Source organism: Saccopteryx leptura, chromosome X (assembly GCF_036850995.1).
Source record: "Saccopteryx leptura isolate mSacLep1 chromosome X, mSacLep1_pri_phased_curated, whole genome shotgun sequence".
NCBI lineage: Eukaryota > Metazoa > Chordata > Mammalia > Chiroptera > Emballonuridae > Saccopteryx > Saccopteryx leptura.
The window spans coordinates 30852741-30868417 of record NC_089516.1 but is presented as its reverse complement, the minus strand read 5'-3'; the positions used below and the strand labels follow the sequence as shown (position 1 = coordinate 30868417).

General features: G+C 38.3%; 2 protein-coding genes across 2 annotated transcripts in view; both read right to left on the bottom strand.

Moving 5' to 3' along the window:
* XK (X-linked Kx blood group antigen, Kell and VPS13A binding protein) overlaps positions 1-1054 on the bottom strand; it is a 36869-nt gene extending 35815 nt beyond the window's left edge. Inside the window, exon 1 of the mRNA XM_066356713.1 lies at positions 505-1054. Within this exon, the coding sequence (XP_066212810.1) occupies positions 505-749 (245 nt within the window). The 5' untranslated portion in view covers positions 750-1054. The remainder of the gene's footprint in view (positions 1-504) is intronic.
* Positions 1055-10554: 9500 nt separating this feature from the next.
* Positions 10555-15677, bottom strand: part of LANCL3 (LanC like family member 3) — a 126256-nt gene continuing 121133 nt past the window's right edge. The window contains exon 5 of the mRNA XM_066356862.1: positions 10555-10875. Within this exon, the coding sequence (XP_066212959.1) occupies positions 10716-10875 (160 nt within the window). The 3' untranslated portion in view covers positions 10555-10715. The remainder of the gene's footprint in view (positions 10876-15677) is intronic.

The window sequence follows — 15677 nt, the reverse complement described above, 5'->3', positions numbered from 1 at the left end:
GGTGCCAGCACCGGTCCCTCCCGAGGCCGCTCCCCCACCCCCAGGTCCCAGCACCGGTCCCTCCCGAGGCCGCCCCCCACCCACCCACCCCCAGGTGCCAGCACCGGTCCCTCCCGAGGCCGCTCCCCCACCCCCAGGTGCCAGCACCGGTCCCTCCCGAGGCCGCTCCCCCACCCCCAGGTCCCAGCACCGGTCCCCCCCGAGGCCGCCCCCCACCCACCCACCCCCAGGTGCCAGCACCGGTCCCTCCCGAGGCCGCTCCCCCACCCCCAGGTGCCAGCACCGGTCCCTCCCGAGGCCGCCCCCCACCCCCAGGTGCCAGCACCGGTCCCTCCCGAGGCCGCCCCCCACCCCCAGGTGCCAGCACCGGTCCCTCCCGAGGCCGCCCCCCACCCCCAGGTGCCAGCACCGGTCCCTCCCGAGGCGCCCCCCGGCCCCCACCCCCCGCCAGCGCGCTGCGGGAGGCGGCTGGGACTGCGGCCCGGGCCCGGGGCCCACACTCACCTGAACAGGGGCCCGAGCTGCAGCAAGTGGAGCAGCAGCACGAGCGGCCGGTCGCGGCTGAAGTCGCGGTGCACGAAGAGGAGCGTGAGCTGCACGAGCGCGCAGGGCAGCAGCGAGAAGAGCAGCGTCAGGGACTGCCACATGCGGTCCCCGCCCGAGCGGTAGGTGCTGCTCAGGTACAGCGCCGCCATCGTCTCGGCCACGAACAGAAACACGGACGCCAGCACCGAGCCCGGGAATTTCATCTCGGCGCGTGCAAGGGGCGCCCCGCCGGCGGACGCTGCAGCGGCGGCGGCGCCGGCCCGAGGGACCCCTGGCTCGTCCCCTAGCTCGTCCGGCCTCGCGTCTCCCTCGCTGGGCGCTCCCCGCCGAGGGCTGGCGGCCCGGGCGCTCGAGGTTAGCCCGGGGGCGACCTCCCGGCTGCGCTGAGGCGGGGCGCGTGGCTCCGCTGGACACGCCCACACGCGCCGTGCGCCGCCCGCGCCTCAGAATGCCCGCGGCGTCTCTGCGACGGCGGTCTCCGGGCACGGTGTGAACGCGCGGCTTGCGACGGCCCGCGTTTGGGCGCAACGGCTTTGGAGGCCCTGCTAGCCCCGCGCGCAGCCTCTGGGTCCTAGAGCCCTTTGGTTGGTGTTCACCTTAGAAACCGTTCACATCCCTTTGGTAAACTGCTACCTATGGGGCCCAGAGTTAGGGTCTGAATGCTCGTCCAGCCTAGTCTCTATTTGCTGGGCTTAGGGACCCCCCTCAATTCCTCAAAGGGCCTATTTTTCTGGTCCCTTAAGAAACTTGACCACACAGATGCTTTTCAAAGTACAAATGTATTGTCATGCATCCAGATTACCTATTCACTGGGCCAAGTAAGAAAGACCCTAAACCTTTCAAATACAATGGTCTGAAGTACTGCTTCTAAGGGTGAAAGAAAAGAAAACCAGGGATCAGAGATAATAAGCCTTTGGAGCCAACACCATCTCTCCCAGAAAAACTGCCTACAACATTTATTCCTCTGTGTGACTAACTCAGGGCAAAGACCAAGGCCTAATAAGGAAACTTTCCCAGCCTTGCTGTGTCTGCCAACCCCAAGACTAACACAATTCCTTTCCACTCACTGAATTTATGACATCCTTTGGACGTCAGGATGAGCTTAACCCACCTTGTACCTCAGAGCTTGAGCAAGCCACTAAATCTCTCTAAAATTCAGGTACTAACCTGTTCCAAGGGATTAGACTTTAATAATGACAAGGTCCTTTTCCCTTGCTGAAATTGGGTGATTCTGTTAATCTGCAGTAATCTTTACCATTTTTTTAACTTTGGAAAAGGACATCAACACAAAACGTGAAGATTAGGTAGGAATCAAGACAAAAGTTGTAAAGGAAGAAAACATGAAGATCTGTTTTTCTTCATTCTTGTGTGGCCTGGGAAAATCTATTTATAAGAGTTAAGGGGATGATTCAGCCAACAGTTGAGAGGTACCAGGGCCATTCTCTAAAAGGATTACTAATGTCTATTTATAGAACCCAGCTAGCCACCATGTCCTGGATCAAGATACACATACTGTCACAAATACAGAATTGGTAGCAACACTCCACAGAGTATTTTTATTATATTTTATTTGACACTGTCTTAAGTTTTAAAGGAAACATTAATTTGCAGCTTAGACTTATTCATTACAGCACAATCTACATTTAGCATTAGATTTTATTTTAAGGCAAAGGACTATTACAGGTCTTATTTTATTAAGGAGACTGTACATAAATGGGGGTGGTGAAAAGACAATAAATAACATCATTTTTTTCTCACAAAGTCTAGTTTACGGCAAATGATTTTCTACAGTATAAAACTAATACAGAAAAACACATTTGGAAAGCTCACAGTGTTTAGAACATTGTAATAGCAGTTTTAAAAAACAGTAAGGTGCATCTCTAAGCTTCTGACATAATCCTGCTTCTAAAGAGATTTCATTACATCATGTAGTGGCTGTAAGCAAAATCCCCATGTGAGGGGGAGGTAACATCAACTGACTGCAGTGCCCCCCCCACAGGCAACCAATAATAAAAGCTAAAATCTGATGAGCCTTTGTAAGTTAATCCTTGTCAGTCTGCACACCAGCTAACTTGTCCCAGTGACCCTGTCTTTATGTATTATCATTTGCCTTTTTGTCCTTGAGAAAAATGTATACATTTGAGCTTATGGTTGCTAGTTTCCCTGTCAAATACATAAATGGAATTTTGACTAAAGGGCAGTGTAATGTCACATATTGCATTATACTTTCTTGGTAGGACTAAAATACCCATCATTTAAAAAAAAATATTATGTAGACAACAGACTTACAGAAAGGGTTTTTCTTTTTTTGTGTGGGTTTTTTTTTTTTTTTTTTTTTGGTATAATAATATGTAACATACCAGAATACTTGAGAATTTGGTCTCATTATAAAATACAGTACTACAACATTTTGTGATATAGTAAAATATCTGACAGAATGTTCTGCTCTATATTTAGACCTAACTGCTACAGATATGTCTTTCAAAGTGCCTCATAGTACCTCTAAAGAAATATTGATATAATAATTAGCAAGAGGTCGCAGAACCTGTTTTCGGCAAAAAGACATTTTTGAAGAAGCCTCTTGTTTTGTGTGCAAGACTTTCAAAAATTTAGTTATATACTACGGATAAATGATGTTGGACTTAATGCTAATGGAAATTAGTATGCTTTTAAACTAACAATAACTAATCTTTATTATTTGGTGTATTTTTCATAATTTTATATTCTTCATTCTGCATTTGAGCTGAGGCAAAATTACTGCAGAGTACAATTTTATTAATAACACTAATTTATTATGTAGTTTTTAAAAATTCAGTAATACTTTAATAGTATGTATTCATTCCTAGATATAATTAGTAATAAGCAATTATATTCTATTGACAGATTATTCTTTGTATTCCCCAACATTATTAAAGAATTGCACTACTTTACTAGGGAATGTGAAATGTATCATTAGGAAGGTGAGGTATGTGTTTTTTTCTTCCAATGATACAGCTATATTTCTGTTAAGTATTGTGAATTGTGCTAAAAATCCTTTTGATGTAAATTCTATTCACTTGGGAAATACACATTCTGAAACTAACATGTGGTGCTTGACGTTTGACTATTCCCGTACATGGCTTTGCAAAGTTTTCCATAATCTTTGGATTCTGCAAAATCCATTTTTAAATGTTTGCTAATTTAGTGTCATTAAACTAATGAGATTAAAAATCCGACTTCCTTTCTAAGTAGAGCTATCGTAGTTCTTTCAAGTTGGGAAAGCAGTTACCTTTCAAGAGAATGGGATGTCTTTCCTTATCAGATTCTAAAACCACACTTGTGCACTTAGAATGTTCCAGTCCTACTCCTGGACAGTCTCTATACAACTGCTGGTATACTTTCAATTATCAAGAGCAAAGGGATTCTACTGCTGCTAAAGTCTTCAGAAGACATCTCCAATATTGAAATACGAAAGTCCTAAAAAACAGAGACAAAACCAATCATTTAAATCAATGTTCTTATTTGAATGCACCCACAGGTAAAGGTTACTACAGTCGACTTAGACCAAATTCAGCAACAGAAGTTATTTTTAATTGGTAATTACCACATAAGCACAGATCATAAAACAAAACGAGAACAGCATCAGAGTTTCCACTAAAATAAAGGCAAAAAGATCATTTGCTAAAGATTCACATTTTTTCTAGTATAGTATATCGTCTTTAAACTGATTGCTAAGTTACAGCTACTTAATACACTTTACAAAAACAGTACACATTAAAACACGGTAAATTAATACCACACACGAAATACAAAAAGAACACATCAGCAGGAATGGTATGACTCTGCTTAAGAAATTGTACTCTGTGTCTATACATAAGTATACACATACAGATGTTTCTCCCCTCATCTTTTTAGAGTGCTCATAATTTCTGAAATGAGAGGAAAGTGTGTTTTTAGGTACTTTTTGAAGATCAATGTCCATGAGCAAGACATTAAAGCCATCTGCTGGTTACAATTTAGTACATGGTTCTAGAGCAAGAAGATATATCTTGCCCCCAGGGTGATTCTGAATACAAAGACTAAGTAGAGATAGGCTCCAAAATGAACCATGTAAATCTCCAAAAGGGGGTAAAAGAATAGAACTTTCTTAACTTATTTCATCACAGAATCTGTTTTTCCACTGGGCAGCTCTTGGTACTTGTGCTCCACATCTGCGGAAACACTGCAGTACTCAAATAGCATACAGTGTTCTATTTACATTTTCTTTTGTAACAACAAAAACATACATAAGCTGTAGGAAGACCCTATTATTATTGTGAAACAGCAGTGGGATGCTAGCATTGTGCTGTCCAATACAAGCAGCCAAGCCACAGGTGGCTCTTGAGCACTTGAAATGCAATAGGCCGACTGGAAATAAGCAGTAAGTGTAAAACATATACCAGATTTTGAAGACTTAGTACAAAAAATAGCTCAATAATTTTATATTGATTACATGTTGAAATGATAATATTTTGGACACAATGAATTACATAAAATACATTATTAAAATTAATTTCACCTGTCTTCATTTTTTTTACTGTGACTACTAAAAATTTAAAAATTACATATGTGGCTCATTCGTGGCATTATTTGTGAAACTCACGTCTGTTATCTTCTACAGATGGCTAATGGTTTTAACCTGGCAGAAGAAGTTTTAATGAAAATGAATGCTTAAGATAGACAACTAGAAGTGTAACTAGGGCCCTCATTAATTATGTGCTTATTTATTCGATAGCACTCAACACACAATGGAGACCCATATTAATGAATGCACATTTGCTTATATGCATTCACTCAGGTGTATCTAAGCTAAATGTTGGGTTTTATTTCATACATGATATTGACTCTTCCTAAGACAGTCTCTGCCTCTGACTCTCTGTCTCTCTGTCTCTGTCTCTGTCTCTCTCTCTCTCTCTCTCTCTCTCTCACACACACACACACACACACACACACACTTTCCTATAGGGACTAAAAAACACCAAAGGGGAGACAAACAGGAGTTCTTGCAAACTGTTTTCAGTCAAGCCTTGTGTATTTTTTGTCCCTTTTTTTCCTCCTATTGTACAGGGAGATGAAAGGTAAGAAAAAGAAAAGATAGTCTGCTCTTTGAACCGTACTGAAAAATATGGGTGATTTGGTTTTTGTTTTAATACTTTTTTAAATGCTTATTTTATTGATCTTAGAGAGAGGAAGGGAGAGAGCAGGAAAGAGAGGAACATCTGTTCCTGTACATGCCCTGACTTGACCGGGGATCAAACTGGTGACCTTTGCACTTTGGGACAATACTCTGACCAACCAAGCTATCTGGCCAGGGCTGTATTTTGTTCTAAATAATTCAGTTCATAGGGGTAAATTACAGGTACACAAAAGCAAAGAAGATGCAGGAAATTCTGCAGACAAGAGACTGACATTTGTATAGGAGTCTAGGTGGGAATGACAAGATTCAACACTAAGAAAAAAAATATTTTTTAAACCCTAAAGATATCACCCATCTGGCTTCAATTTATTAGCACTTTCAATTAAAAAAATCAGGAGAGGACACCCCCAGTATGAAATTAATGATAATGCAGGAGACCCAGATATTAAATATTATAATCAACTATTTTTTTCCACCCCAGTACATACAAAATGGCCAGGTTTCTTCTTGGAGGACAAGCAGGATAAATGCAGCTGCCATTCTACTCTCATGCACATTGTACTTGAGATGGGCTGTCCTGGACCTATGATCTGGCTCCAGAATGTGCCCAAATCCTTGTGCTGCTGACCTTGTGGACAGTCCCTCTGTTCTGAGTAGAGTCTAGCCTTATTGAGCCTGTTGCTCTTAGCTATGAACTGACATGGCTGGAAGAGATGGAGAGATAAGGAAAAAACCTGACTGCCTAGGAGAAACTGTCACATGATTGAGCACACAGAAAAAAAAGTATCAGAATGCAATTATTTAAAGAGGAAGAAGACAAGAAGTTGCTGAATTGGGTATGGGTATATGATAAGAGATCCCAGGAAGCAATAAAATCCATGAGTAAGATGCATGGTTCTTAGCAGCATTCAATGTGCATCCACAACTCGCACTGAGATGCTGAGCTGCAGCAAGCTTCCCTCACCCCCTGACCCTTTCACTTACCTTCTCATTTGCTTTTCTTGCTAAATTTATGCCAAGGTTACAGGGCCTTGGCGAATCTGAGGCTTACTCATTTAGCTATTAATTTGGAACACTGTTGAATAAATAACTCAGGTCCCCAAAGGAAGGCCTTATACAAAATCTTATAAAGTGAGACCAAATTCAACCAAAAATGTTTTGTTTTCCAGTTCACTTTTGACCTGCAGACATAGATTGTCAACTCCTTTTCTTACATGATTGGTACCTTAATCCCTTATTTCAGCAAGCAAAATAAATGTTTGCATTCAAAGGATCTTGAAAGTTAAACCAGACTATTCCTATGTACTAAGACCCAAGTAATTCAGTATCTTCTGAGGCACAAATGCAATAGTCTGGATTGGTTCTAGAATAAATAAATTAAAAAACCAAAACAAACAAACAAACATACACATTATTTTGACCAACCAAGTGATCCAGAAAATACTGCATCCACATACAGAGATTCTATTTGGCTAAAATGCTCTGTTGAAGTCATAATTAAGCATGATTTTTATGCAAGTAATAGGTACTTAAAATTCAGTTTCTCTTTTGAAATGTATAAAGTACCTTCATATTACAAAACTATCTTGTATCCATTTTATCATTGACAACCCTCATGACAACCTTGTTAGGTGGAGAGGTGATTATAATTATTATTATAGCAGTCCATGGAAGTGGCATAGAAAGGATTATGATTTCCAACACAGAGCTTTTTGCATTACTAATGTTTTCCCTTTAAATCATATTTCCTTAACATGGGTATAACTCACAAACTTACATATTTTTGCATCAAAATTATTGACATTTCCTCTCTATAGAAATTGAAACAGTTTGAGTCCTACCTTGATTGAAATCTTAGTAAGTCAAAGAAAGTTAAAGATGTAAATGCCATGGAAAAGCTGCAATTTAGTATAGACCAAAAAACAAACAAACAAAACCTTATTTTCAAGTTATCAGAGAGCGAAAACTATAGCATTATCTTAATAGTGTTGTCCATTACATGAGTAATCCCCGGGGAATGTATGCTTTCAAATGTCTGTTCTCATTTATCAGGTTACAAATGGAACAAAAAGTAAAAACTGATGACTAAGATAGGATTAGGTAAAATAAAGATATGTAATATTTTGGGATCTGTGCAAAATAAAAGGTTCATAACTCTGCTAATGAAACAAAATACAAGAGTTACAATTTATCTCAACATTTCCTGTTCTCAAAGTAAAACTCAGTCTCCCTATTGTTGAGAAAGTCTTTCAGTTTATCCTCACATATTTCCAATGTTACTTTCAGGGTTTATAATTGTTCATGTCATATATAGTAAATAATATTAGATTTGTACTAGTGGTGGTAAAACTGCCTTCATAGTCTTTAAGAGGCAAAATACTTAATTAAGCACTCTTGAAATAATACTGTTACTACATAGATGGGAGGAAATTGGTTAATTTAATAAGAAGTGACATGCCACACTTTTCTATAGCAACACTTAGGGATATTTTCCCACTTATTGGGAAAACAACAGGATAGAAGAGGACCTTCCCAAACCTGTAATTCTAGTCTGTCAGGAAAATGAAAATTTACATGTTTAAGTGCTAAACAAGTTAACCCTTATCTAATTTATGACACATCAATTCATAAATATATACTCAAACATGGTTTTTGCTTGGATTTGACAGAGAAAAAGGTTACCTTTTCACAATGGTCAACATAACAATGTCTGTTACCCTACTGGACCTTGAAAGGGCAGGTGAGCAAGAAAGAGTTCAGTTTTCCTGAAGTTCCTAAAAATAAAACTGATACGTTGAGCTAGATTATCATTCCTTAATGCTTGAGGTTTTAGATCTCAAGGATGAATGGTAGAAGGATCAGGAAACAGAATCAAAAGGTAACTTCCAGGGGTACTTTGTTCACTGCTGTATTGCCAGCTTCTAGTCTAGAATATTGAATAAATACACTTGGGAAGTGAAACCCTGGGTTTGAAAAGCAGGTACTACTATCATTTCAACAGGAGACTACTTTGTAGATAGCATTTTTTGTCTTAAGGCTTTTAGAGAGGTCCTGACTATTCTTGAAATAACTTCTAGAACCCAACATTGGGAGTCATCTTAAAGCTGGTACTTATGTGGTATTGCTCTGAGTACTTTAAAAAATAAACAATGGAGGCCAATTTTATGTATTTTTGACTGAGGATGTGAAAATAAAACAAGCTGAAAAGGTGCGTGCTTTTCAAAACCACTTTGTCCTAGTTTGTTCTGATGAGTGAAAACAAACAGTTATAAAACATACAAAGATGGTTCTTACCTTTTTTCAGCAACAGGTTTCTTTGAGAATCTTATGAATGCTAGAGATCCTCTTCCCAGAAAAACAAGCATGTGCCCATACACACACACACACACACACACACACACACACACACACACACGCACGCACATGGTCAATGCAAATGTGGTAACAGACACTTGCGTGCACACGTATTTTTAGGTAACAGAGTATTCCCCAACTCTTCCCAAAGTTCATCTATGAATCAAGAAGTTAAGAACTACTGAACTAAGTAAATGTTTGAGTGTACATGGCGATATATGTAAAATATTTACATATATCCATATATTTATTGACTATTTAAATAACTGTTAAATCTTATACAGTATACAACTTCCTCCTCCACTTTGATACATGAAATTGCCAGTGAACAATTTTTATGAAAGGGGTAAACTGGTGCTCTAAGTATTGATGTGACAGATGCCCTTACAATGTTCTGAAAACCACTATTTACTTGAAGTAGTTTTACAACTTCTATGTGTTTATAGCAGAGTTGGATTTAATATGACAACATGGCTCAGTGAGTAATGTAGACAATTTTTAGTGGAGCCTGTGTCTTGGAAGATAAGGTAATCAGCAAGAGAGTTCACTCATCTCTTAATCTAACAATATGAAGTTAAGCAACATTCTTCTCACAATCACTAGTCCCTTTCTCTGCCAGTGTCTGCTTGTTCTAGGGGATACAGTATTCCATCAAAGGCAGAAACAACACACTTTTGTAGCAGTTAGCTTGATCTTTGAGATGACTGATTTTTGCCACGAATTCATTTTACAGTTCAGCTAACAGCTTCATAGGAATTACAAAGGCATTTACAAATTACAATAAGTGATAACAACTCATGCTTCATACTGAGAAAAACAACTGACAGCAATAATAGCCACGGTATTTGCTAGCCTATGAATTTTACTATTCTAATTCAGCTTTAGGGAAAAAAGGAACCAGAACAAGGGATGTTCTAAGGCCTAAAGAACTTCCAATTTCAGGGTTTAAATGAAGTTATGATAAGTGCTCAGGGTAATGATAAAAATAGAGATACATAAGAAAATTTCTCCACTCAGTAAAAATCATGAATTTCAGTAAGTAAAGGCATAGGACAACCGAGAGTTTCCTTTGTTTTGTCCTTTAGCAAACTGACACTTCATCACTGTTAGCAGCATTTAGCTAGGCAATTATTTTCGTTTTAGATTGTCTTTATTTCTGAAATTAGGGGTGGAGAACACCCACAAATGGTCAAATTATCTCTCCAATTGCAAAGGTATTGTCATTTTATTGCTGTTGTCCACATTTCAGGGGGTTTTTTATGCCCTAACTGAAAAACAAATGATTTCTCTTTCCCTTTCTCTTATGATATTTGGTTTCATTCCTAGTCTCTGAAATGTTGTATTTCAATGGTTTTTAGAAGAGTCATAGTATCTTTATATTACAGGTTCTCAGACTGTTCTCCCTTAAGTCTGGTATCATGTTGCCTTCACTTGCCTGAATCTCCCTCCCTCCCTTCCTCTGCCCCTCCCTCCCCTTCTCCCTGTCTTCTTTCCTTCCTTCCTTCTTCCCTTACTGCCTTCCTTTCTTCCCTCCTTCCTGCAGCAATGTTAAGGCTCATGGTTGTGATACCACTGCGTGTGGCTTCTGTGGAAACTGCCTTTGCTAGGCTCAGGAAATCTCAGGGACCTTCTGCAGGGCTCCTTTGGGAGATGGAGCCTTCTAAACAAAGACGCTGAAGAGAGGGAACTCAGCCTGACTGGGATGCAGCAGATCAATCAGAAAGCACACCGTCCCAGAGAAGCCTTCATACAAGCTGTATATACTTTCAAGTACATGAGAACCGGCCTTGAATTCCTCGGTAAATAAAAATTCAGCAAACCTGAAAGAAGAAGAAATTATGAAGAATTTTAATATTAATGTTTCCACATTATTGGCCTTGGGTTGCTTCTTCCTCCTCCCTGCTAAGTTAAAGTTTTAGTATCACTCTCTTTCCAGAATTGTATAATATTTTTAAAAAGATTTTTTCTGTAAAAAAATAAAACAAAAACAGAAAAAAAAAAACCCCAGAGAAGCCATTATATAATTGTGTTTCACAACAAATTATGTCGATAGGCAAATTCAACTGTTTTGAGCATTTGGAAGGCAGAACCGTTTGTTTTTTCTGAGGATTTCATACCTTCTGTTATCCAATAATTAAAAGAAAGACAGATATGTAGCCATACTTTTATTTATCTTGAATAGCAAGCTGATATATGACTGTTACTTTTAAAAATAAATATACTGTTTACCTGAAGGCATATTATTTTAGAATTAGTTTTCATTTATATGTAACAGAGAGCAGAGACTATGGAAATAAATGAGGAAGATTTTATACAATCTGTGATTCGGGTAAACAAAGGAATAAGATGAATGGGAAAAGGCAAACCACACTTTATAATCATGACATCAAAGAGCAAACTCAAATATAAGATAGATTATTTTTAGGACAGCTGCCTTAATAATAAATCACTGGCCTCTAAATTCTCTATGAAAGGGCTTTATGCTTTTGCTGGTATTTGTCACAAATCCTATTCAAATTATTTATGATGAGTTACATTTTTAGTGTTAGCAGTATTTAAAGTGTTGTCACTTATATCATCTCTTTACTGACTTGCTTTCCTCATTCCCATCAACAACAAAAATAATCAGCAACTCAGAGGCTGGAGTCACAGGTTAGAAAGGCCTTGTAATGGGGAATAAATATGCTACATTACTGATATTAGGCTGACTAGCCATGCAATAAAATTAAAGTAAGAATATGCTAATAAAATAAGCTTATAAAAGAATTTCTGTCAGGCTAACCTTAATAAATAATACACTCAACCTGTTGTAAATATTATTAAATATTACCAGTCTAGTAATCAAAGTTATGTAGTCCATAACAAATCAAAAGTATATGTATAATCAATCATAGGCTTTTGCCTCTGGTCAAGTTCTCATTAGAGTCGAACTGCCTGTTCCCCTCTAGCTCATGCACATGCAGAGAGGCCATCAAAGTGAGAAAAAAGGACATAAGCAGGAAATTCATGACTCGGCTTCAGCCACCTCCCCTCACTCCCACCATGCTGAGGCTTGCAGTTTCGATTCTTGGATAAGGCAAAGAGGACAACCTGACTGCAGGAATGTATAAGCACAAGTTTCAGAGAATAATACTCTAGTTTATGAGTTACCTGATAGTTTCAGTTCCACTTATAAAGCCAAGAGGACCATTGAAGCCAAGCCAGCATGAAAATAAGAAAGTCCTTTTCTTGAGAGAAACTACATCTGCCCTCCCCCCTGATTCCCTTTATCATCTGGACAAGGCATCTGAGCTGTTAAGATAGGTTTTTGAGGAAGGAGTCTCCCCATCTCCTCAGGCTGCCAGCTCTTGTATAAAACTCTTTCCTTTTTACCAGCACCTGTCACACAAACATTGAATTATTACCACAGCAGGCAGCCGAACCTGAATTCAGTAAAAGCCTGACAGCTGATACTGCCATAAATTTAGATGGTTGCTACTACATAGGGGGTCTTATGAAGAGTAATTACTTATTGGATCTTTTTAAAGGTTCTTGAACTTACTGATGGCACCTTAAAATAAGTCAGCAGGACACAAAATTCTGTTGGGTGCAAATTTTCTATCAATCAACTGTTTTCCTGAATATGCAACAATTTTTAAATAAAATTCAGAATTTTAAATAGTAGAATAATGATGCATCCTAAGAGTTAATTCAAAATTTGTAGTTATACAATGAACCTTGATAGTATAGCTTCAAAAATTCTTAACTATTTTAAGTGCAGTGAATAATTTTGCAGTCTGGAATTCACCTCAGAAAAAAAGTCTTCAAATACATAAAAAATAAAATAAGATTTCCAAAGGAAATTAATTATATTAAAGAGAACAATTAGGCCTGACCAGGCAGTAGCACAGTGAATACAGCATTGACCTGAGATGCAGAGGACCTAGGGTTGAGATTCCAAGGTTACTGGCTTGGGGCTCATCTGCTGTGGACTCACCAGCTTCAGCGTGGGGGTGCTGACTTGAGTGTGGGATCATAGACGTGACCCTATGGTCACTGGCTTGAGCAAGGGGTCACTGGCTCGGCTGGAGACCCCCAGTCAAGGCTTGTATGAGAAAGTTATCAATGAATAAGTAAGGTGCAACTATGAGTTGAGGCTTCTCATCTCTCTCCCTTCCTGTCTGTCTGTCCCTGTCTGTCTCTCTCTCTGTCTCTCTCTCTCTCACTAAAAAAAAAATTAAAAAGAATAATTAGTAAAAATTTTAAGACAAAATTTTTGATATAATAATATATGTATTCCTAATTAACATATTAAAAACACATTATACAGTAGTGGGTCTAATAACTGTGGATGTTTCTAAGTAGTGATGGAAGTGAAATAAATCTCACAATAACTGCAACAAGAATAATATGAATATCTGTGACATGAGTCTATTGGTGACAGAGTCCCAGCTACTGTTAATTCTCCTCCTGAATGTGGATGGCTTATTACCTACATTCAGAATTGTAAGAAATGCTACATTTCAGTTAGAGATGTAATACCTTTTTTTTTAGTAAATTCACAAACCCTAGGTTAAGAAGAAGCCCTGGTGCAGTAAAAAGAGGAAGAGCTTTGAAGTTGTGATACTTAATTAACCCTGATAATTTCACTTTATATGACCTTTGACAAATTTCTTAATCTGACTTTAAAATAATGAAGTTGCGGTGGTGGCAGAGGAGTTGCAGGAGGGTAAAGAGGTGATAAATGGTGATGGACAAAGACTTGACTTGAGGAGGTGAACACACAACACAGGGCACAGAGATGTGTTGTAGAATTCTACACCTGAAACTTGTATAATTATGTCAACCAGTGTCACCCCAATACGTTCAATTAAAACATTAAATTAATTAGTTAAATAATGAAGTTGCAGAATCGCACAAAATTATCAATAAAAATTAAATGTACTATATGTTAGGGTCTCAGCATATATTAAGCACTCAATACATGGTATATTTCATTTTTTCACATAAACATATTATAGCAGAGTGTTTGTAACACAGAGACAACCATTCTACCATATTTTAAAAGAAACCCACAGTTAATTTTGCTCTCTCTTATTCCAATCTTCTTTCACTAATTGATTGATTACATTGTTGAAATTAGTAGTGTATTTGGTATCCTATATTGTTTTGCTTAAAAATAATATAATAAATATTTTTGTGACTTTCAAAATAATTTCTAAATAATATACAGCAATTACAAGCATAGCAGTAATGTATGAGTAGCAGTTTCATTGTATTCTGACCTCTATAGTGTGTTATCATATTAGAGTGAAAAAAATTGTTTCCAAAATCTACCCAATGGTGAAGAATTCAAACTAACCAATTCATTTTTCTAAAAAAAATTTCTCTAAATAAAAGTCAGAATGGCAATTATAGAGCTAAAAACAATTACAGACACTGAGATCATTACATATCAAAACCTGGTGATTATGATCAAAACTAAACTCAGAGGAAAATTCATTGATCTGAGTTTTTAATTACTACTTTTTTTATAAGAAAGTTATTTTAATTAAGCATTTTTAAAAAAACTGTTGAAAATAACAAAATAATGGAAAGGAACACTGGAAAGTCAAAATATAGGCAGAATATATATATATATATATATATATATATATATATATATATATATATATGCAGAAAATAATGAATTAGAAAGCAAAAGAGAAAAACAGAAAGAATTAATTTTTAAAAAGCCAGTTCCTTGAAAGCATGAACATAAACATAATGCTGATGTATCTGACCAAAAAGAAAAAGCATTAGCAATTCAAAGGGGGCATATGAGTACAGACATGGGAGATATAAAATATTATAGAAATATACTGTTAGAGCTGTATCTCAAACATTTAAAAATCCATATGAACTATATTTACTTCCAAAAATTAATTCAAAAAGAAAAAAAACCTGAAACATTAAATAATCATAGAAGAAACTGAAAAGATTGTCAAATATTTTTCTGTGACCATCAATTTCAACTGTATGTTCAGAGTAATAGGCAATGACTAAGTAATGTTTATTCCAAATAAGAACATATTGTTTGAAATAACTGTCTAAGGAACTGCCAAAAACGAAGGAAGTCTGCCAATTTGGGGCCACACCATATTTGATTGAATTATTATGACATTGAAATTTTAGTATCTTTTTTTATCTCTTTTTTTTTACTCAGTGAGAAGAGGGGAGTCAGAGAGACAGACTCCTGCAAGAACCCTGACAGGGATCCACCTGGCAAACCCACTAGGGAGCAATGTTCTGCCTGTCTGGGGCATTGCTCCATTGCTCAGCAATGGAGCTCTTCTTAGCACCTGAGGTGGAGGCCATGGAGCCATCCTCAGTGCCCGGGGCCAACTGGCTCCAATCTAGCCATGGCTGCAGGAGGGAAAGAGAGAGAGAAAAAGAAAGAGAGAAGAGAGAGGGGGAGGGAAGGAGAAGTAGATGGGTGCTTCTCCTGTGTGCCCTGACCAGGAATCGAACCTGGGATAATTTACATGTCAGACCGATGCTCTATCACTGAACCAACCGACCAGGGTTGTAATTTTAGTATTCTATGTAATTAAATGCAATGTCCATATAATATACCAATAATATCAATACTTTAATATTTTCA